At 35.6% G+C, this 25042-nt stretch overlaps 2 protein-coding genes across 2 annotated transcripts; both read left to right on the top strand.

The window, feature by feature from the left end:
* The first annotated feature begins 100 nt into the window (after window positions 1-100).
* LOC141668570 (histone deacetylase complex subunit SAP18-like) lies at window positions 101-4537 on the top strand. The gene is made up of 6 exons (XM_074475502.1): window positions 101-327; window positions 1686-1718; window positions 2748-2858; window positions 3347-3442; window positions 4123-4200; window positions 4278-4537. The coding sequence occupies exons 1-6, from the start codon at window positions 193-195 to the stop codon at window positions 4308-4310; spliced, it is 486 nt and encodes a 161-aa protein (XP_074331603.1). The 5' UTR covers window positions 101-192; the 3' UTR covers window positions 4311-4537.
* A 3201-nt stretch (window positions 4538-7738) lies between these two features.
* Window positions 7739-9552, top strand: LOC141663706 (gibberellin 20 oxidase 2-like). The gene is made up of 3 exons (XM_074469501.1): window positions 7739-8459; window positions 8581-8902; window positions 9047-9552. Exons 1-3 carry the CDS (start codon window positions 7900-7902, stop codon window positions 9308-9310), a joined length of 1146 nt encoding a protein of 381 aa, XP_074325602.1. The 5' UTR covers window positions 7739-7899; the 3' UTR covers window positions 9311-9552.
* The last annotated feature ends 15490 nt before the right edge of the window (window positions 9553-25042 follow it).

The raw sequence follows: 25042 nt of genomic DNA on the forward strand, positions 1-25042 counted from the left end.
AAAAATATTATTTTTAATAAAAATATTTATAAAAATACAGATACGGGTTATATATGTCGTTGATATTTATGAAAAAATACCTTAGAAATAAAGTAAAAGAAATTACAAGTACTCCGGACGTGGAGACCTGAGGCTATATTGCAGCCGTCAAGTAAGGTGAAGTACAGAGAGAGAGAGAGGAGACAGAATAGGATGGACGGGCAAAGAAGAGGCGGAGGAAGACCTTATAATTCGGGTTCGGTTCGGGTACCACCCGGAGCTCCACACCATGCTCCACCTCCCCCTCCTCCTAAATCACTCAATCAAGAACCCATCGATCGCGAAAAGGTTCGCTCCTCGCCCCACTCTCCTTTTGTGTGTGTGTGTGTGTGTTTTAATCTTTATGCTTTTCTTATAATTATTACAGAAATTTATTCAATCTGATTATTGTTGTATATATGTATTAAAGATATCATCTTTTGGGGTTTATATCTGCTGTCCATTGTTTATTATTCTGTTTTCAAGGCTATGTTTCTTTTTAATTTTTCATTCATTGCTGGCTTCTGAATTTAGGTATTTTATTAAAATTGGTGATTTTACCGTCTTTTTTAAGTTAGCTAAATACACAGATTATTTGGAAACACTCTCGATGTTATGTTCTTTTAAGTGCTTAAGTTGTGTACTTATTAGTAGAACAAGTGAACTGAAATTAGCTAATGGCAGTGTTGTTATGTACTTTTCATGTACACTTTTCTCTTATATTTTCTATGCAATGACTTCCAAATCAAGTGAAATGTCCTATTTGTGAACCAAAGTGAAGTCGTAACTAGTAGAACATATGGGAAATTAGTGGCTACTTTGGTATTGTAAAATTGGAGATAGTCATCCAAGACATACAAAAAATAGGATAAAAAATGTGGCAATGCTTGACCCCATGTTCTTTTAGGTTCTACATTTGAGCATTCTGAGTCATGCTGACTAGGGAAGATGTGGCATACTTCTGTCATTAGATATCACAACATGCATGAAAGATATGAAGAAGGGTAAAGAGCTTTACAAAAGAATTGAGATATGCGATTTAGAACATAGCTATTTATTTTTAACATTGCAAGATAATTTTATATTTTCAGGAGGATAAGAACTCAACTTGTAAAAGCCTAAAAAGGAAGACTACCCTAGTAATGCAAGCTTCGTTTTATCCCACTTAAGAAGCTCGCTAAAAAACCTTGTCATTGAATTAAGCATATAATATTCACACCTGTAAAATAAGAAGAGAGGATTTAATATAAAGCATCCATCAAGAAATGTTATAAACCAGCTAGAGCATTGCTAGGAGATTATTTGTTATGTGCTTCTCCTTAGTCCTTAGGATATGTGCTTCATCTGATTATAACAAAGAAGTTTTAGTACTTTGCTCATGCAAATTAAAGAAGATGATTCTCCTCCTTTGCTTAATACATTCATGTGAGGACTACACTTGTTTTAAGATGGATATTCTTATTTCTTCTAAAACTAATGGACATCATCCTATTTTGCTTCTTATTTTGAATCTTTCTTTTTCCGGGCTGAGTTCATTTTTTGGTTATAATGCTATCAGCTCCACACTTCTCTTTTTTTTATATATTTTCTGGAAACAGTATTTGATAAAAAAATAACTTCCAACCTGTTGTCTTTAATAATACTGATTATTTCATGGTGATTTGCAGACATGTCCGCTCTTGCTTCGTGTTTTCACCAAGGTAAGTGAAATCCTTAAAAAGTAGCATAATGTGCCATTGACACAATTTACTTTACTTTTGTTTGTAAGTATTGTTAATGTAACCACTGATTATCTCTTGTTAGCGCATTGTCTTCCTCAAAGGCTGCATTTCCTAAAATCAGAATAAATTCATCGTTCGTGCATCTATGTTTCTGACTGTCTGTTTGCCTGTCCACCTATGTGTCTGTTTCTTAAGCTTTAAAGTAATTAAATTTACCTTCAATTAAAAAATGATTAGTTTGTCTAAAAAGTGGCTAGTCTGTCTACCAATGTATCTGTTTCTTAAGCTTTCTGTTCGGGCCGGGGATCTCAAATCTCATACCCGCCCCCATAGGAAATATTTGGCCCATCCCTGCCATGTTCCCGCGGGGATTTATTTTCAATCCTCATCCCCGCCCCACGGGCAATGTGTAGTCCCTGCCCCGCCCCTTTTAGTAATTTTTTTTCAAATTAATTATTTTTAATGATTTTTATTTGAAATATTATTTGTTTAGTGTATATAATTTTGTTGGAAATTCGCACTACATAAGTAGTTACTAAAATGTGATATTAGTTTAGAAGATTTAGAATATTCTCTAAAACATTTAAAAAATAATTAGAAAATTATAAATATAGAATCATATAATATGAATATTGTATAATATTATCAACAAAATTATCAATATTATATTGTAAGTTATAAACACACACATAGCGGGGCGGGACGGGGCGGGTTCACCCGCGGGTATCACATACATACCATACCCGCCCCATATATATGCGGGGAAAATACTTGGTCTCCACTCACTGCCCCATTCCCCATTTTATCGGGGCGGGTTCGGGGAGGAGGGGGGGTCCCCATATTCCCCACCCCATTTAGAGACAGGTTTTCACGTGGTTTATGGTTTCCTAGAATTTAGACTAAGTTGCCGTGAAATAAATTAGTTACAAAATCGTATGTTAAATGAATATGTCTTTCAGTAGACAGTAACTAAAAGATTCATCCCAAATTTTAATGTAACTTTTGCAGGTTGGTGCTCATCATTCTAATGAAGATTTTTCAGTGAGAGGGAAGGAGCCTAAAGATGAGGTCCAAATTTATACATGGAAGGATGCCACGCTCCGCGAGCTAACTGATTTGGTACATATTTCCTTCTCTACTTGTATATGCAGATTTAATGATTTTGTTCCTGAAATTGTAGTATTCAATGTATTATTAATACATCTCACTTAATTGAAGTTGAAGTTAGCACTTATTAGCGTGGGTGCTGTAATAGTACCTGCTAGTAGCTTGTAGATGTAGTTAATTAAATACCGTGAAGCCTGAACCCTTACTTGGTGCTGCTTATCTATTTATGTGAGCCTTATCAGAACTTTATTATTAGGCTTCCTCGATACTTCTGATGGGGTTCTTATGGTTAGCAAGCCGGATGGGCTAAACTGGGGTAGTTCACCTTATCTGCTCCCCCTATAAAGTAATAATTCAAATGATGAACAAAACCATATTTTATGACATATGATCACCAATATTTAAAACCTCACATGAGTCTGCTTGCATGCTACTTTTATTTCCTGAGAAACTCTAATTTGGTGATTATGCCTTATGGTATTGGTTGTGGCTCATTTCAGGTCAAAGAGGTTGCTCCAGAGGCCAGAAGAAGAGATGCAACATTGTCCTTTGCTTTTGTATATCCTAGTAAAACTGGGCGGCTTGTAGTTAGAGAGGTAAGTTTCACATTTTATTGGATAATAGTTGTTTTTTTTCATGTGCGATGTATACTCAGGCACTCGACATTAGCTTGTGCATTGTGTTTTTATTAAAAGAAAAAATTGTCAGATATTGTACTCTAGTCATTATTGACACCTGGTTTAGTGGTTTCACATCGCTCCTTATTTTTTATGTAAATCCTTTTCAGTTTTCAAGTTCTTGAAATTGTAGATTCCAGAACATAACATTTTCCTTCCATATATACCCTAAATACCGGAAAGAGTCAAGAATGTGATGCAGGATAAGAATTTAAATACAAAACATTATGGAATAAAACAGGAACTGATGAACTTAGGTGGATTAACCATATAAAATCCACCGTCTTAAGAGTTTCTCTGCTTCATCAGAGGTTGTAATTTTTGTGAATTGCAGCTTATAACTATAGGGAAATTTCTAAATAAATGATTCAGTAAATTCTATAAGCTAAAGAAATATGCCAGGATTGCTTGCAAATTGCAATATTATATAGGACTCAGACTTCCAGTTAAAATTATACACAAGAATATAGAAGTAAGACCCTTAAACATTTAAATACTTTGTCCAAGGGGTTGGCTAAAAGTTTCCTGCGAGTCTGGATAGCTAGCAATGTATAATACTTGTATGGCTCATTATTCTTTAATTTTGATTCTATTTAAAGGTCGGAAGAACGTCATCTGTTCCAAATCCAAGAAGACCGGACGATAGTAAATTGGCATTGAGAGACGTTGACTTCGAAGTGAGTTAGTGTCTCTTTGTGTTAACATATAATTTGCAAACCATGAATTTGTTTCCATTGAGCATTGTTAATTACAGATTGGAGATTACCTGGATGTGGCGATTCTGTAAAGTGGATCTTCTTGTGCTCAATCATCCGGCCCCTTTTCTGATCCTTGAATGTTTTGCAGAACAATACTCTTAATTTTCCTGTTGATACAATGGCTCTCTTGTGTTGATCATATTATCTTGATTCTTGATGGAATCTTGAGAATGACAATGTCGGATTCAGAATACACTTCTAGATTGTGTATCCGGTGCTTGATTTTCTTATATATTAATTGTCTTATTTATTTGCATTTAGACTTTGATTTCCTTTACTTCGAAGTGATGTAATGTGTATTAGAAGTCTACCGGCATCTAATGTTGACGTTATATGACAATAGAAGCAGTAAAGGCGTAATGCATATTAAAGCGATTGTGCAATTTAAGAAACATCTTCTGAATATGTTATCTCAAATAAAAAGCAAGAAAAGCTTAATATCAGCTCATGTGATTACGTACGAGATTGGTTTTACGCTTCCTACATTATTTGTCCTGTTAACCACTGTTATTTAACATGTGAATTATGACAATGTAGTGTTATCATAGTTTTGAGTGTAGTGTAAGTGTTAAAGTGTGGCTAGCTTCAAGTAGAAATGCATGTACATCATTACCTCTCTGGAAATCTCTAACAAATAAACTGTTGTAGAAGTCTAATATTATTTGTAAAACTTCATGGCCTCATTCTATACACTGGTAACTCAAATCCCAGACCCATGTTCTAGGGACATGAGGCAAACCTAAATCTATCATCTTCATCATAAAATCTCATGGGGGTAAAATCCACCAAGTGTTTGGCGGAAATTGGCACCAATTTCTCAACATTTTCATCAAATACTTGCTCACTTTCTTAAAGCTTCTGGTGACCTCCTTTCCTTGCAAGTGAATGTTGATGTAAATTCCACATGATTCCTCCACTCTTGCCCATAGAATTTTTATCTTTCTTTCTTGTTTTTTTCCCTTACGTAACAATCAGAACTATTTTTTATTTTTTATACACCAAAAGCCTGGAGCAGAGGAATGATGTTTATGAATTATGATTATGATTGCATATTTATTATTGCTACTTATAATGCATTTATTATATGCCGGATCTCAAATATGATCCGAGCCTAATACTCCATTTCCTTGGTAATATTTTATGTTGCTGATTTTTTTAAAGATATGTCAGTGTGTCTTGGCCAAGAAAATTGTGAATCAGGGACCTTTAGTTGTTTGGGGGCCTGAGGCAAGGTAATGACCTCATCTGCATCAAAGCAAAATTGGTCCCTGGGCATGATGTACTGCGAATCTGATTCGATAACTTATGCCCAAACAAATATATGTCCTAAAACTTCTTATCTATCTTCAGACAAGATAATCCTTGATAACCTTTGCAAGTCAATCAGCAATCATATTAACTTGTGTTTTTCCCACCTAGTTTCAAAGTTCTTGTCTTTCTAATATTTCAAGGACTTGAGTGTAGCTCACAGCTGCCCTGTTAGATCTCCTCGACTCACAGCTGCCCTGTTAGCTTCACCAAGGATTAATCGTGCCAGGGCTATCATCTTGTTGGCCATTCTGGCTAATCATCAGTACGACATAAATTTCATGAAAATTTACCAAGATTTGTGATTACAATTTTTGCATTATCTGTTAAGTTTGATTCTATTAATCTCAAGTATATAGAAAAGAAAAGCTATCGAAATTATGAATCACTAAAGCCGGATACAGTAGATATTTATGTCACTCCTTTTCTTACACGAGCAGCAGTATTTAACTATGTTGTTTGGAAAGGCAGAAGTCTGGGCAAGTGCGCGCACATATGCATATCTTGAATCTTTATTTCTGTAACCTAAATACAAATTGGTTTTGCAAACTCAATATCAAGTTTGGAAGTCACTGTGCCATGCTCTATTGTACTAGCCAAGAATGTTACTATCGTAACAAAGATATATAACTAATATCACTGCTGTCTTGTCTTATAATGTAACATCTAATTCAAGTAATTTTAAGCAACAGTCCAGTGTAAGCCATCACAACACACACACACACACGGTTATATACTTATATTTCACGTTTTGCATGTACAAATAATCCAATATCACTCTTGCCTGGATTAATTGGACTTCTATCTCTACCTGTTCTTATCCAGAAATGCATGCATGTTAATTGTTATATAAAGGTAAGTTGGTCACTAGTTGATGATAATCACTTAATTGTCCTACTGAAACTAGTAATAAGCATGCGAGTTGTGACATTTCCTAATTTCCTCATATTCTTTAATTCTTTTCTAAAATGAACATTGAACAACTTGTTTTTCTTTATTTTGCAGGGTAACTGCAGGCTTTATCTGGCTTTTAAGATTGTATATCAAATCTTAAGGATCTAATTTACATAAAACTAAACCTGGCCAGTAAACTAACCACACAATCAAACAAATTCGGATATGATTCGATCATGTAGCCCTTTGCTCAAATTTAGTATTCTTTTTTCACCAGATTTAGTTCATATCAATTTTGAATATGATCCATGTATCAAATTGTTTTGGTGGATCCAAATCAGACTTTGGACAATATTGTTTGTTGTATACCCCTGTTAATGACTAATGAAAAGACTATTGACAACTGCTGTACTCTAAATTATAAAAAAATATATATAAAACAAGTGGTATTTTTTTGTTACTCTTCAAACAAAGAATAAGTTACTCAGATCACTATCAATCTCTTTTGAAGGAGAAACTACATTTAGAGATAAATGTTAAAAGGGCACAAAATTGTTAACATATCCTTAAAAAGAACATGGTCCACTAAAAACACAAAACAATATAAAACTTACTTTGTTATCTGACTGTGATTTGAGATGTGCAGCAATTTATTACCATGAAATAAGCTTCTGTTCCCTAAAAATTAGATGGAGATCAGTGACACGGGTTGAATCATCATCTTCATTAAAATAGAACTTCTTTCCTTTTAAAATCTACCATTGTCAAAAGTTATTCTCCAAGTAGCTCAACTTTAGATATGTGTTCTATATATCAACTTTAGATATGTGTTCTACAAATCAACTTTAATCTCTTGTATCTTAGATTTTTAACAAGTCACAGTCAGTGTTTACTGTTTGAATTTTTGGCTTCACAAGAGCTAGCTTATGCTGCTAGAGAAAGGTATTCATTATGATTGTCAATAAAATATATTCTTCACGGAAGTTCTAGTGATTAGAGTTGATATATTAACTATTACTGGCCCAAGACAAAAACATGCCTGGACAATACATAATCCTGCTAAAGGTATCCCATGAAAGAGAACTCTCTCTCTCTCTCTCTCTCAAATTGTATGCTGTTAAATTATACAATCTCTGTATTACCCTCTATATAGAAAAACAAAACACGCACAGAGGACGTAGTGTCATGCACACTAAATATATGAAAGGGATAGAGAAGAAAGACATAATAGTGAATTCTATATAAGATTCCAGCTTTTGTTCATCGAGTTCCACAAGAAACGGCTTTGGCTTTTCTCATTATTAATCTAATTCTCTATTCTCTCATTCCCACCAACCACCCATCTATTTTGAGCTATAGCATACATGCATCTATATAAATAAGACTCCTGAAACTGTTTTAAGTATCTATTTAAACATGCCAATGCTATCTCCTATTTCACTTAAATCTTGGTCTTCACCGACTAAAGATTTAAAAAAGGAACAAAAAGAGTTTGTATTTGATGCATTGCTTCTTCAAAATGAATTAAACATACCTGCACAGTTCATATGGCCTGACCATGAAAAGCCTTCTGCTGATCAGCCACAGACACCTCCACTAGTTGTGCCTCCCATTGACTTAAAAGGCTTCCTCACTGGTGATCCTGCTGCCATCTCAAATGCCATAATGCTCATAGACGAGGCCTGTCAAAAGCATGGTTTTTTCCAAATTGTGAATCATGGAATTGATTCGAAACTTATAAATGAAGCTCACAAGAATATTAGCAGTTTCTTTGGATTGCCACTCTTGGAAAAGCGAAGAGCAGAGAAAAAGGCCGGTGATGTTTCTGGATATGCTAGCAGCTTTACCAACAGATTTTCCTCAAAGCTTCCATGGAAAGAAACACTTTCATTTCAATATTCTGCTGATCAACAATCTGCCTACAAAGTTAAAGATTATTTCTCAAGTGTAATGGGAGATGAATTTAGACAATTTGGGTAGGAAATTTACTGACAATAAACATGTTAACTTTGCTCCTGATTCTTGAGCTCTAATTACTCAACATATGACACACAAGAGTACTCTATTTTTTATATTAATTTATCTTTCTTTTTTTAGGAGGATTTGCCAGGAATATTGTGAAGCTATGAGCAATCTCTCTCTTGTTATCATGGAGCTTCTTGGAATGAGCCTTGGTATTGGTCCATCGTATCTTAGGCAATTTTTTGAAGGAAACGACTCAATTATGCGGTTAAATTTCTATCCTCCTTGCCAGAAACCGGATCAAACTTTAGGAACTGGACCTCACTGTGATCCTACATCCCTAACAATTCTTCATCAAGATGATGTTGGAGGTCTTGAGGTGTATGTTGACAATCAATGGCGGTCCATCCTTCCCAACAAGGAAGCTTTTGTCGTAAATATTGGTGACACATTCATGGTAAGTTCAATATCCGTATTCTACTCTTATATCACACAACAGAAATATAAAATATGTCAAGTGAATTAACTTTGAACTAGCTGCAAATATTTAACACTGAACAGCATGGACATTTATTAAGGTACTTCTGTAAATCTGTATCAGGCTCTATCTAATGGAATTTACAAGAGTTGCTTGCACAGAGCTGTTGTAAACAATTGTACACCAAGGAAATCTCTTGCTTTTTTTCTTTCCCCAAAGATGGATAAGGTGGTAAGGGCGCCAGAGGCATTAATTAAGAAAGACGGTGCAAGAAATTTCCCAGATTTCACATGGTCGACTTTTCTTGAGTTTACGCAGAAGCATTATAGATCAGATATGAACACTCTTGAGTCCTTTGCACACTGGCTTCAAGTTCGAAATAAATAAGAGGAGCATAAGAAAGTAATATGTAAGATGCGCCCGCTCTGCTGCACTTTATGATTTGGCCAGGCTGAGATTGTAAGAATTAAAGTTGGTGAACTGGAAAGAGACAGGGCAGAAGAGACCACAAACAGGGGATAAGTTAAGGCCTTGGGTACGCTGTTACATTCTTGGACTACTAATTTAGGAGCGTAAAATAATATAAACATGTAAGAGGCAAATTAATGAATAAAGAGAATTATCAGTTATGTATCGGGTCTTCATTTAATCTGTTGTTTGAATAGAAGAATTCAGCTTCAGTTTAATTTTTCTTTGTAGGTTCTTCCAAGTTCTGGTTGTAATTTGACAGTTCTGTAAATTCCTTATCTAATGCCTTGCTGGATAAATAATATACTAGTTTTACCAATGACTAGCCAATGCGTTTAGAAAACCTCAAGGTAATTGATAAATTTTGATGTATATTTGTACTTTCATTAAAGTTCGGATACGTGTATTAATCGGATTCACAAGTGCACCTTATCACATTCATGTCCCATTAGAGTTTATTATTGTTGTTGATTAGCTTTTGAAAAGAACCCAACAAAAACAAGCTTTCTTATCTCTTACACACAGAATACACAATACAGATACCCACCACCGTCTTTAAAGAGCACCGATTAGCATCTAGACAACTGCAGCATCCCCAGGGCAATCAGTGTTAGTATAATAATAGACTGCAAAAGCTTCATATGCTTAATATATAGTGGCATGATGCATTATTACATTACTTGACCAAATTTATCATGTAGTGCTGAAAAGTTGTGAAATATAATTTACATGGTCATGTTTCATTACCTACTAGCTCGTCAATTATATAGTCTTTTAATTTTTAAAGATATCACCGTTTATCTTCAGGCCATGGTAATGCATACTGGATGGAAAGAAGCTCAGTCAGGTGATTTTTCATCTAGAGCCAGTCAAGTTGCAAGTTTTTGAAAGTTGAACTGGGAAAAATACTGTACGATACAAAAGTAAATATTTTGCATTTACTGAACAAGACAGCATAACTGCACGGTGTGTTAATGGATCTAAAAGATTATCTTTAAAATGATTTTCAAAGTTTTAAGATTCAGGGAAAGCTTAAGTCTTTTGTCTTCCATTATTTTCCAGTACCCATGAGAAGACCTAATTTCGATGATTTAGAAAGGTAAAATACAAATTTTGATAACAGGCTTGCAAATTTACATTGTCAACCAGTACAAACACTAAGACACTAGTGGAGATAAATTGTTACGGTACAGATTTAATAGTTAGAAGAAGCCATTTTGGTACAGAACAACTGCCTATTGGAGTATCTTAACTAGTTTATAAAAAATCGTTTTATTAATACTCAGCCTGAATGTTCTTGTCTTTTCTTTAGAGGTAAAACTCATCATGTCTTTTATATGTAAAATTCGGGTTAATTTATACTGATACATATCATTTTCAAATAACTGAACGATCCTCTGTTCAGAAATTAGTATGTTTGTTTCACAATTGTAATTCTGAGATCGTATTTAAAGTGTAAGAACTAAATTTCTAATATGAAGTTAACTATACTTGGTTGTTGGCCCCTCAGTATTTCCCAATAGTTTCCAGAGCTGCATTTCCATTATTTACACCATGTTCCGAGTTGAAGACATTTAAGCATATATACATCTGTAACCCTCTCTAATTTGACGAGTTTCCTCGCGAGAATCAGGCTGTAAACTGTTAACGACTTCTATTCTACAAACCATACGACAATCAAATATTTAGTTACTTGTTTCTACAAGAAAAATTATTGGTAATTAGAACTTTAGATGACTATGAACCAGTGTCTTAGATATTTATGTAATTATTAAACCAACACTAGAGAGAAACATTCAAAATATTCTAGCTGCAAGAGTTCAAGCAGACTCAAACATACCAGTGGTAGCAAGACATTGACATGGGAAAGGAAGATGTTATGAGAATATATATTAAGAACAGTGACACCAAGACAAGTTATAAAACAAAAGATCAGACAATCTTCTTTTATCTGAATATAGTTTTAAAATCAAACAAGTTCATTAAACAAAATTAAATGGACATGGGACGGGGCATGTATCAGTAACAAATAGTATGTTAGCATTAGATATTCCAGAAAATGCCATAAAAGTATTAAATAAAATAAAATAGAGACTGTACCCGTTACTCGTAAATTGATATATGAAGTAAAATTCTGTTTATCAGAAACTAAGTGCACCTGTCCCCTTTCTCTTGCCCTCATTCCATAGTTCCGCCGGGTCTTGATAAGTAATAGCATCTAGTTAATCTGTTGGATGCAGCTGAACAAAATAAATTGCTGCCAAGGTAAAACAATTCGGTAATCTGATTTAGGTTGTCAGTTTTGTTGGCAATAGCTAATGGCATTGTAATAATTTATTTATTTAAAGAATATGAATTCTTACACAGGTTGTCCAAGAGGTAAAGATGTGCTTATGCATATAAATGTCAGCACAGAAAAATTTAAAATCTTTATTGTTTCCTAGATCATATGTAACAGTATGTATAATTACAGATTACTTTTTAAATATAATATGTTTAAGGACAAATTGACATTAGTAAAATTCGGACCAAATCAACTCAGCTACTCAGCTTAATGTTAATAGTAGACAGATTTCATACTGTGCCCCCTGATCACAATGTGGCTCAGTCACTGCATATCTGAACAATTCCGATATGGCGACCAATAATATGTGATGATAACATTTTAACATCATGGTATAACACAATCAGAATTATCATGAAACACTAAGAAGGTATCAAAGAGAATCAACAACTGCAACATAAAGTATGTATTCAAAGCTGCTGGTAGTAGCTATTCCAAGAAATATCACTGATTACCCTTTACTAAAACATTGGTCAGGAGAGTTGCTTAACTATTATGCTGTTGATAACAAGTTTGAGAAAGTTAAAATTTTTAAGTCAGCACTTTGACATATATACTCAAACCACATCATATGAATTAATCAGCAAAGAGATAAGATTCAGCATTATAATTGATAACCAAACTTTACTAAATGGAGTATAATGTAAGCAGCATTATATAAGTATTGCAACCTTTTGACCAGATTGAGGACACGCTTTATACTCATGAATCTATGCTTAAATAGCAATATCTACTCCTGGTCCCTATCGGTTGTGGAACGCTCTGCTTAATACGTGTTTAAATCATACAAGCTATCTTTTTATTCATATACGTCCACTAACACTAAAGGTTAGAGCAGAGATCAGGAAATTTTTTGTTTATGATAGTGGTGAAAAATTAAAAGGAGACATCAGACACGTATATTCAGTTAAAAGGAATATCAGTCCAGCTCAACGTTGGTGCAAGTTCAACACAAGCCTAGGCAGGCTGAGGGATGAGGATCAGCACACAGTCACACACACATGCACGCATAATTTGTTTTGAATTATGAACTCAGACAAAGCCTGTCCCTTCTTCAACCAGTTTTCTTCTTACTCTTCTAAAATGAAGGTAAACAAAAATTGATAAAGGGAAACAAAAATTGATAACCTACAAAAATATCCCTTACACGGGAGTTGCCCGTTAATATTACCCCGTTAATAATCTAAATCATCCAATCATTCACCAACCAAGATTCACCAAAGACTAGAATAAATAGGTACAAACCCCTAAAATCCTAAAATTGGGAGCCTATACAAGTCCCTAAAAAGGGGGTTTTGGGGTTAACAATTTATTACTTGCTCTCTACACATATACACACACACCACTGCATTATATATTTGAATAGCTATTTTCTTCTTCTTCTTCTTTTTCTTGATCTTCAAGAAACCTCATTGTTATTCTTACACCGGAGTTGCCGCGGGGATACCGCCCCCCTCTGGTTCTGTTTTGCAGAAACCCCACCTTGCAGCTTAACCACTTAGCCCACGCCACGTGTACGAAACTCCAGTTTGTGTAAGGAAGGGAGAAGTCCCGAAGAAGAAAGAGGGTTATCAATGGCGCTAGAAGGAGGGGACGAACCTCCTATTCAGTGGTATTGCTTTCAGCCGTCATTCTTTACACCCCCAGTAAGGTTAACATCCATACTTTCTCTTAGATTTATTTTTCGTACCGTTTATACCTTAAAACCATATATATCGTTGTATTTGTGGTATTTTGCATGTTTTACCCTCAAAAAATGACCATGAAAAAAAGTAATACAATTGTTTCCGGTTCGGTTCATCTTACTGCCATCCCGCCCAGGGATGGCGAAATGGAGTAGATGAAAGAGGAGCCCCTCATAACTCGTGTTTTATCCCAACAACTTCAACCAGGAGACCAGAGGATTACTATTCAGAAAGCGGCCCACAAGTATACTATTGTCTCGTGTAGGAAAAATTGTCATTGTAAGAAAGGTTATAGATTATAACTCATGAATTCAACGTGTGAAGGTAAAACGAGATTGATTCAGGCTGGGATCTAAAAGGTAAAATAAGTTTTGAAAAAGATTTTTGTTGATATCTTGGAGATGGTCAAGATAGAGAAGCACTAAAAAATAAATAACTGTAACATAATCTGATCATGCAACAATGTAAGGTAGGTCATCAACGACTTAACGCAAATTTTGCGCGAATTTTTGGAGGAAGCTCTTAAGAATAATTTTGTAATATTCCATTTTGTGGAAATTTATCGGAGATAAGCAAATTTTCTTTTTAAATTTCATCCTATTGAGTACCTGCAATTTTTCCCCTATCCTCCATTACGTAGTCGCCTTAATATTTTCTGAGGGGTTTTTATCGATCATCTCCGGTAAAAAGCCACAATCATTTTTTTTGTCCGTTTGTTATAAGTTTCTTCAATATTCTTTCAATTTATTAAAAAAAAATTAATCTCTCATTGTGAAAATTTAATTTAATTTTGTTATGTTTTAGTGTTCTTCGTGTTTGTGATTATAGATTAATAGGACTTCCATGGTCATAATTCGGTGATAAAGTATTTCATGGGATCGTATTAATGATTGATTGCTTAAAACAATTCGGCGAATGCTAATACATATATTCAAATTAAATAAAAATATTATTGTTGAATTCTTATTTGTTAGATAAACAACTAAACGACTTCTGCTTCTGCCTTCAGTTAAGGATAATGACACACACCAGGGAGGTTGGTAAGAATTGAGGGACAATGCCCCCCTAACCTAAGTGTCACTCGGCCGTCTTGCCTCCATTTCCACTTTTCGTAAGCGAGTCCGGGCCTTTTCCAGCTGTTCAACAAAACTGCTTGTTACAAATAACATCTTGTTGTTGCATCGAAACATATATTCAAAATATCGTTTAGTTGTTTATCTAACAAATAAGAATTCAACAATAATATTTTTATTTAATTTCGATTATATTTATATATGTAGCGTATGCCTTTTCATTGTTGAGTTAATTCCCTTAATTTAACCGAAATAGGGTATAATTTGGTTCAACGGTTATCCCCTAATTTGGTTATTAAAATAATAAATAAATAATGTTATATTTCCGTTAAACTACTAAATTGTTAAATTACTAGACAGAGTCTACTTATTCTACTAAACTACGATCACAATTTATCCTATTATTAAAAATAGATAAATAGTATTATATATCCGCTAAATTACTTGTTGGGACAAAGGCCCACAAGGAGGCACAGGCCCAATAAGAGGAATTAGGCCCATCAGGGACTCTATAAATAGAAGGAGAATAGTACCAAAGAGGGGGTTGGCTAATTAGGATTTAGACTAGGGACTAGATATAGGAGCAACAGTGGCGCTAGAAGGAGGGCTCGAATCTCAAAACAACAAAATGAAACAAGCAGCCCTCACGATGATTCTGAGAAAGAAGAAACAACCACGGTGATCGAAGGCACAACTCTGACCACCAAGGACGTTAAAAGTGTGCTAAAGAAACCAGATCTGAAGCAAAAAATGGTCATTTAAACTCAAACCTTATTGTTTGATCAACCAGACACCATCCCGGCTGAAAGACCGACCCAATCAGATCCGGTAAGTCAGAAAAAACAACCTAAAGGCCGTGAGAGGGTTGTTAGATATATTTGTGATATCATGTTGTTAGGAATATATGTATTAATTTGATGATAAGTTAAACAAAACACTTAAGTAGAAATCTAGTGTTTGTAGCCTCAACGGATAAGACCACTTTGGCTATCCGTTGATGGAGTAGCTTTACTTAGAAATAAGTTTAGTATTGTAGCACATTTCAGTCTCTGTATTTAAGTTATAATTCTTAGAAGTTGTGGGAAATTATAAGTCATGTTGACTACTAGTGGATATGCAAATAGGAGGGCTAATTGTAAATATTACATGCCTTGTAATTTTGTATAAATGAAGTAGTATCAACTGATAGATTAAAGGCCTTCAACGGATGAGAAACAAAGCTTCAACGGATGTCTCTAAAGCATCAACGGATAACATCCATCAACGGATGAGTGCATCAACGGATAAAGCTTCAACTGTTAAAGCATCAACGGATGTCACTAAAGCATCAACGGATAAAGCCATCAACGGATGAAAGTTTCAACAGATGCTCAGTTCCATAGCAGTTGGTAGTGACAATTCATAAGCTGACAGAGGCACATGGGTTGACAGAGACAATTGGAATGTGGTAGCCTCTTGGAGGAATCAAGAAAAAGCAGTATTTCCATTCTGGTGCAAACAAGGAAGTATTCAAAGATTCACAGATTATCTTAGATTGCATTGGATAGAAAAATGAAGAAGAAACATGTGAAGAACTATTTTATGATTGTATTTTATCTTTGTCTTTACTTGTAAACTTGGTGATATATAAACCAAGTGCAGCTAGTAATTAGAAGTAAATTTTCCAGAGCTGTTTAGAAAAACATAGAGAGAAAATCATCTAGTTTGTACCAGGAAGTAGCTGTGAACAATTCTTTGTATCACAGATATTCTGAAATACACATCTCTGGTGGAACAACAAATCCACCAGAAAAGTTTTTAAAGCCTTTGTGTTCTTTACATTTGTGTCTTGAATATACCTCTGTATGCACCTGCTCAAAGCAATTCACACACATCTGTTCATCATACACTTAGCTTTTGAAATTGCTCAAAACTTGAAAAAGTTTTGAGATTTACATTCAACCCCCCTTCTGTAAATCTCATTGTTAGTTCCTTGGGAATAACAATTGGTATCAGAGCAAGCTTTTGACATACAAAGAGTCTAAAGATCTATTCTACTAACATCATGAGTAAGAAGGATATTGGAGTGAAGATTCCAATCCTGGAAAGAGATAATTATCATCACTGGAAAGTGAAGATGCATCTACATCTCCTCTCTCAAGATGAAAGCTACATAAACTGCATTGAGAATGGTCCTCACATCCCTCACAAAGTGGCCACAGCCGCCGTTGCCACATTTGCTGTTGGACAGTCTATTCCCAAGCCAAAAGCAGAATGGACTGATGAAGATATTGAAGAGGTTCACAAGGATAAAAAGGCCATGAACATTCTGTTTAATGGCCTAGACAAAGATATGTTTGATAATGTCATTAACAGCCAAACTGCTAAGGAAATTTGGGATACTGTACAACTTATCTGTGAAGGTACTGAACAAGTTAGAGAAAATAAAATGCAGTTTCTCATTCAACAATATGAATATTTTCATTCTGAAGAAGGAGAATCATTGAATGATACCTTCAATAGATTTCAGAAACTATTGAATGGATTGAAGCTGTATGGCAGAGTGTACCAAGTCAAGGATTCCAACTTAAAATTTCTGAGGTCTCTACCAAAGGAATGGAAGCCTATGACTGTTTCACTAAGGAATTCTCAAGATTATAAGGACTTCATACTTGAAATATTATATGGAATTCTGAAGACCTATGAACTTGAGATGGAGCAAGATGAGCTGTTGGAGAAGGGAAAGAGAAAAGGTGGATTAGTTGCACTTGTAGCTGAAAATGAGAGAACTGAAGCCAGGAATGAAGAAAAGACAATGCCAAGTCTCAAAATTGGCACAAGCAAATCAGAATCAAGCAAGGGAAAGGAGCAAGCAACTGAGGTTAAAGACAATTTCAGTCAAGATGACTCTGATGATGTTGATGAACATCTGGCTTTTCTGTCCCAAAGGTTTGCAAAGATGAAATTCAAGAAAAACACTAGAGCCACTAAGCCAAACAAGAACATGGTGGACAAGTCTAAGTTCAAGTGTTATAACTGTGGCACAAGTGGACATTTTGCAAGTGAGTGAAGAAAGCTAACTTCTGAAAAGAAGAAATTTGAGCAAGTGGATTACAAAAAGAAATATTTCGAATTGCTCAAACAAAAGAAAAGGGCTTTTCTGACTCAGGAAAATGACTGGGTAGCTGATGAAGCCAATGAAGATGATGATATGGAATATGTCAACTTAGCCCTAATGGCTAATTCTAATGAAAATGAAACTAGTTCATCAAGCAACCAGGTAATCACTACTGACCTCTCTCAGTTTTCTAAAAATGAATGCAATGAAGCTATAAATGATATGTCCAATGAATTATATCATTTATGTGTTTCCCTTAAATCACTGGCTAAAGAGAACATGAGAATTAAAGAGAATAATTTGTTTTTAAGTGATATGAATGATGTGTTAGAGGGTAAGGTAATTGAGCTTGAAAAGATTAAAATCAAATGCTTATCTGTTGAGAGTGAACTAGAAGAGTTTGTTAAGAAAGTAGAAATTCTTTCTAAACAACTAGAACGTGAGCAAGAGGTAATCAAGGCCTGAAGAACATCTAGGGATGTTGGTGCTCAAATTGTCAAGGTTCAAGGAATTGAATCACTCTGTGAGAATGCCTGGAAGAAAAACAAAAAGGAAATGGAATTAATTGATGGACTGTCAACGGATGTGGAATTAACGGATGATGAGAGTCATCCGTTGAAGGAAGAAAAGGAGCATCTGTTGAAGGCTGATCAGTTTAAAAAGGCAAATGACTCTAAAAAGGGTAATTTGAAAAATCTCAGTAAGAAGTTTGGTTCAACTTCCAAGAACTTTGTCAAAGAAGAAGCTAGCACATCCAAAGATGCCAGTAAGGTGAATATAGGACACATGACTTTAGATCAGTTGAAAAATAGGCTTAAGTTGGTTGAGGATAAAAAGGAAACTAAAAGAAAATCTAATAGAAATGGGAAGGTAGGGATTAACAAACACAACAACTACACACCTGATAAGTATCCTCCTAGAAAAAGTTATGTGCATTGTAGTAGTGTTAATCATCTATCTGCTAACTGCAAATCTGTTAAGAATGCTCCCATGCCTTTAACTCCTTCCATGCCTAACATGTCTATGTCACCACTGCATGCTATGCATGTTATGTCTCAACAGAATCCACATGCACATTTTGCAAACATGCCATATGTTAATAATCCTTATTTTGCTGCATTTAATATGCCTCAAATGCCATACAACATGCCTATGTGGAATAATATGTTTGCACAATCTATGCCTTATCAAATTCAACCAAATGTGCTAAATGATTCTGTGACTAACCCTACACTTCAACCAACTACATCTGAGACCAAGGTTGACTCAAAGTTACCTAAGTCAAAGGTGCAGGAAGTGTGAAGTCTAGGAAAAAGACTAACAAGGCTGGACCCAAGGAAACTTTGGTACCAAAATTAACTTGATTTGATTTTGTTGTGTGCAGGGAAAAAGAAGAAATCTATGGTACTTGGACAGTGGTTGTTCAAGGCACATGACAGGAGATTTCACCCTGCTCACAGAGTTCAAGGAGAGAGCTGACCCTAACATAACCTTTGGAGATGACAGCAAAGGGTTCACTATGGGATATAGCTTGATTTCAAAGGAAAATGTCATCATTGATGAAGTTGCATTAGTTGATGGTCTCAAACACAATCTATTGAGCATCAGTCAACTATGTGACAGAGGGAATACTGTTTCCTTCAATTCTGAAGCCTTTGTTTTTACCAGTAAGAAGGACAACAAAGTGGTTCTAACTGGAGTTAGAAAAAGGAATGTGTACTTGGCTGACTTCAACTCTACAGATGCAAAATCAATTACTTGTCTTTTCAGCAAAGCAAGTCAAGATGAAAGTTGGCTTTGACACAAGAAGCTGTCCCATTTGAATTTCAAGACAATGAATGATCTAGTCAAAAAGGAGTTAGTTAGAGGAATGTCTCTAGTGGAAGTCTCAAGGGATGGACTGTGTGATGCTTTTCAGAAAGGAAAGCAAAAGAAAGCATCATTCAGTAAGAAGCTTGAATCAGCAATTGATGAACCATTACAACTGCTACACATGGATCTTTTTGGACCAGTCAATGTATTGTCAATTTCAAGGAAAAGATATTGCATAGTGATTGTAGATGATTTCTCAAAGTTTTCATGGACCTATTTTCCTGGATCAAAGGATGAAGCTAGTGAAATCATTATCAATCATATCAAGCAAGTCAACAACCATCCAGATTTCAAAGTAAGGAATATCAGGAGTGACAATGGAACTGAGTTCAGGAGTTCTACCATGAGGTTGTTCTATGAAGAAAATGGGATTATGCATGAGTTCTCAGCTCCAAGGACTCCACAACAAAATGGTGTGGTGGAAAGGAAGAATAGATCACTAATTGAAGCTGCAAGAACAATGCTTGAAGAGTCAAAACTCCCAACATATTTTTGGGCTGAGGCTGTTAACTGTGCATGTTACACTCAGAATATTTCTCTAATCAATCAGGCAAAAGGCATGACTCCCTATCAATTGTTCAAGAGAAGAAAACCAACCTTAAACTTCCTTTATGTCTTTGGTTGCAAATGCTACATTCTAAGGAACCAACCTGATCACAAAGGCAAGTTTGATGCAAAGGCTGATGAAGGGATATTTGTTGGTTATTCTGCTGGAAAATCATATAGGGTCTACAATCTAAGAACCAACATTGTTCTGGAATCTGTGCATGTTGTGTTTGATGATAAAAAGATTGATGGACTAACAGATGAGGGACATCATGAAGGACTCAAATTTGACAACATTGAGATATATTATGATGATAATGAAGATGAGAATGATGGAGAAGACACTTCAAAAAGGATTCAAAATTTGCCTTTGGATAATGCACAAAATGCTGTATCAGTTGAAAATCATAACTCAGCATTCGTTGAAAGACAAAGTGCATCATCCGTTGAAGTGCATAATGGAGCATCCGTTGATCATAGTTCATCAACGGATAATCAATTTACATCATCAGTGGATAGAACTCCCAGTTCCTTGCAAAGGACCAATAACTCAGGGGGAGTTTCAACCAATCAACACTCTATCTCACATCATGAAAACACTAAGGCCACCTCATCTAGAGCTAATCTACCACCTTAAAGAAAATGGACCAATAATCATCCCTTTGAACTAATCATTGGTGATGCAACATCTAAGGTGCGAACTAGAAAAGCTACGCAAGATGAATGTCTATACAGTAGTTTTCTATCACAGGAGGAACCTAAGAGAGTGGAAGAAGCTCTATTGGATCCAGATTGGATTTTAGCAATGCAAGAGGAGCTAAATCAATTTGAGAGGAACAAAGTATGGAAGCCGGTACCCAAGCCAAAGAACAAGAGTTCTATTGACACAAAATGGGTATTCAGAAACAAGATGGATGAAAATGGCATTGATGAGACATTTTCTCCTGTTGCAAGACTTGAAGCCATCAGAATTTTTCTAGCCTATGCAGCCCATGCCAATTTCAAAGTCTATCAAATGGATGTCAAGAGTGCATTTTTGAATGGAGAATTGGAGGAAGAAGTCTATGTGAGCCAACCTCCAGGGTTTGAAGATCCAAATTTTCCAGACCATGTGTATTATCTATTGAAAGCACTCTATGGACTAAAGCAAGCACCTAGAGCTTGGTATGAGACTTTGTCAAAATTTCTCCTAGATAATTACTTCACAAGAGGTACTGTTGACAAAACTCTTTTCTTTAGAAATGTTAATGGCTTTACAATACTTATTCAAATTTATGTAGATGATATTATATTTGGTTCTACAGGTGATAAACTTTGTAAAAAGTTTGCTAAGTTAATGCAAAGTAAATATAAAATGAGCATGATGGGAGAGCTAACTTATTTTCTTGGTTTACAAGTTAAACAAGTTAGTGGTGGAATTTTCATTAGTCAAACTAAATATATTTATGATCTTTTAAAGAAGTTTGACTTAATGAAATGTTTCTCTGCAAAAACTCCCATGGCCACTGCCACTAAGCTTGAATTAAACAAGGCTGAAAAGTCTGTGGACATTACAAGCTATAGAGGCATGGTTGGTTCACTTCTATATTTAACTGCCAGTAGACCTGATATAATTTTTTCTACATGTCTTTGTGCTAGATTTCATCCTGATCCTAGAGAATCTCACTTAGTTGCTATTAAAAGAATTTTCAGATATCTCAAAGGGACTCCAAATCTAGGAATTTGGTACCCCAGAGAGTTTGGTTTTGATCTAATTGGCTACTCAGATGCAGATTATGCAGGTTGCAAAATAGACAGGAAAAGTACAACTGGCACCTGTCAATTTCTAGGGAATAAGCTTGTTTCATGGTTCAGCAAGAAGCAAAATTATGTTTCTACTTCAACAGCTGAGGCTGAGTACATTGCTGTTGGTAGTTGTTGTGCACATATATTATGGATGAGAAATCAACTATTTGACTATGGGCTGAATGTTGACAAAATTCCAATATTCTGTGACAACACAAGTGTCATTGCCATTACTGAAAATCCAGTGCATTATTCAAGAACCAAGCACATTGACATCAAGTACCACTTCATAAGGGAACATGTGATGAATGGTACAGTGGAACTTCATTTTGTTCCAAGTGAAAAACAAATTGCAGATATATTTACCAAGCCACTTGATGAATCAACATTCACAAGATTGGTAAGTGAGCTAGGTATGCTTAATTATTCCTAAATTCATGTCCTTATTGTAATTTGTTTTGTAACCTGAAATGAATTTGTTGCAAGAACAAAGTTGGCTTTAAGTAAAGCTCATTCTATCAATGGATATTCCCTATCCGTTGAAATTCAAAGTTGTTCTATCAACGTATGTCCATTATCCTTTGAAAGACAAATACATTTTTGGTAATTTTATCCTTCAACGGATAAAACTGTGTTAGTCTTCAACGGATGACCGTTTACCTCATCCGTTGAACTGTCACATCAGTCGTTTTGAGTTAGTCACGGCCGTTGATTCTATTTTCTAAACCGTTGATACACACACACATATATATATATACAGTTGTATGTATTTGTATTAAAGGCAGTTTTTAGAATACATACAGTTTTTTTTATTCTCAAACGGCTGTAATTCATTTAAAAATATTGTTTAATCATTCTTTTTATGTTTTAATTTGAGAAAGTATAAAAGCCCCTTTGAATTCTTATTTTCACTTTACGCTTTCTTGCAATTTTCAAAAGCTTTTACTTTCTTTCTCTCCCAAAACTCTCAACTTTTCTCTGCAACTTCTACCCACAACAATGGCACCAGTAGTAAAGATAATGTCCCAATCTGGATTTGTCTATGAGGAAAACAATTTCGTAGCTTTGGTGGAAAAGAATGAAGCCCACTCAGATTATCACAAGATGATGGACTTCATCAAAAACTGCAAACTGAGCTATGTAATGCTGGAAGCCCCAATGATTTACTGTGAGGTAGTTGAGGAGATTTGGACAACTGCTGAGTTCAACCCTACCGATATGACCATCTCCTTCTCTCTCAAAGGTAAGGATTACTGTATTAACTGTGATGATATGCAGTCCTGTTTTAAATTACCTGAAAATAATGCCATGATACCACACACTGATAATGATGTATCTAGCATTTTAGATTCCATAGGCTATTCCCTTGATTCTACTAGTTTAGGCAGTATTAAGAGAAAAGGCATTAAGAAAGAATGGAGTTTTCTCAGTGATGACTTTATCAAGGTTTTCTCTGGGAAAATTAGTAATTTTGATGCAATAACTTCAGCTCTTGTTAATATGCTCTATATGTTGGTTTCTGACAGGTACTATAATTTTAGCAACTATGTTATGCTAGAATTGGGTACTAGGTTAGGTAACAAGGCTAATAGACCTCATAACATCTACTATGCTAGATTCTTTATGTTATTGGCTAACCATGTTGCTGAAGGTTTGGTCATAAATAATGAGAGTAATAAACTCAAACGCTGGGCACAAGAGAAGAGGATCCTTGTAGACCTTTTAAGAATTAACCTCAACAGTCATGTGCTATTGGTATACTTACCAATCATGGATGCACCTCAGGTAAGTGAGGTAAATACTTCTTCAACTCCTACTACTTCCAACCCCGTCATTTCTTTGCCTTCAAGTGTGGCCATGGAATCTGTGTTAATGCCCCAACAGATTCCTACCAAGGCCACCAAACCTAAAGTTTCAAAATCCAAGTCAAAGAAAGCCACCTCTGTTGTCTCTCAAAAGACAAAAGTTGTAACAACTATCATAAACCCTGAGGGGAGTGAACAGGGTGTTAGTGGTGAGGGGAGGGGTGAACATCAAGAAAACCCCCAGAATAAGGTAGGAGAGGTGAGTGGTACCCAAGCTAGCCAAGCCACAGTTTCTCAAAAGACTGTGGTGGTTGAAAAGGATTTAAACTCATCCCTAGTTGTATCCTCCCAAAAGGGTGCAGCTATTGAAAATAGTCCCCAACCAGGGACACAGAACAAAAGAGGGAGGGACACTGAAGCCACACACTCACCTGTAAAAGCCTTCACAAGAAGAAAGAAGGTCAAAACCCTAGTTTCAATACAGGGTGCACACACTGCACATATACAACCACATGTATCTATGCCTTCTCAAATTCAGCTTGATGTGTCTCCAACAAATGTGGAGTCACAGCCCCATTCTCTCAAAATTGACACACACCAACCACCAAATTCTTCATCACCATCTCTGGATATGGACATGATATTCACATCAATTCTTGATTCTTCCTCTTTACAACTCAGGGAGGAGCCCCACTCAAATACTGGTGATCATCATCTTTTAAATGATTTGTTGGATCATCAGCCAGTTCTTTCAGACTTAGTTAAGAATCTGTGTCACCTAAATTAAAATCAATCCACACAGATTCAACAATTATGTCACTTTCAATTTATACTTCCTTTCCTTCTTCAACGGATATCCCTCATCCGTTGACAAGTGGTTGTTCTTCAACGGAGAAGCTTAACAGCAGTTATCCGTTGATACCATCAGTTTCAACCTCAATAGATATTCCTTATCCATTGATAGTCTCTACACAAACAACTGAATTAACTCCGAGTGTAGAAAACATGATTACTGTACAATCACTTCTAGGGTTGAGGGAAGGGAGTGAAAACTTGAGTGAGAGGCTGGGTTGCTCCCAGGAAAAAGGAGAGCTTGAGAGTCTAAATATGCATGCTATTTCTTCCAACATGGCAAAAAAAAGTGAGAGGAGTACCACCTTAGTAGGTGAAGGTGAGGGTGTGAGGAGTGTGAGCCAGGGGGAGCCCCTGATGCAAGAAAAGAGAGAAATTGAGAGAAAGGCAGGTACAGGAGGTATAAGGGTGGATCCAACCATTGCTAGAGAGTCAATGATTGTGGATGATGCTGACAAGGAAAGACAATTTCAGCAACATTACAGAGCTGAAATTGATAACATTTCCTTGGATGCTGACACTTTACTCATCCTGTGTCAGCCTATCAACTGTTGGCTACTCAGGGCAACGAGGAGGCAGAAAAGACTTTAAA

Source organism: Apium graveolens, chromosome 6, assembly GCF_009905375.1.
Source record: "Apium graveolens cultivar Ventura chromosome 6, ASM990537v1, whole genome shotgun sequence".
Taxonomy (NCBI): Eukaryota; Viridiplantae; Streptophyta; class Magnoliopsida; order Apiales; family Apiaceae; genus Apium; species Apium graveolens.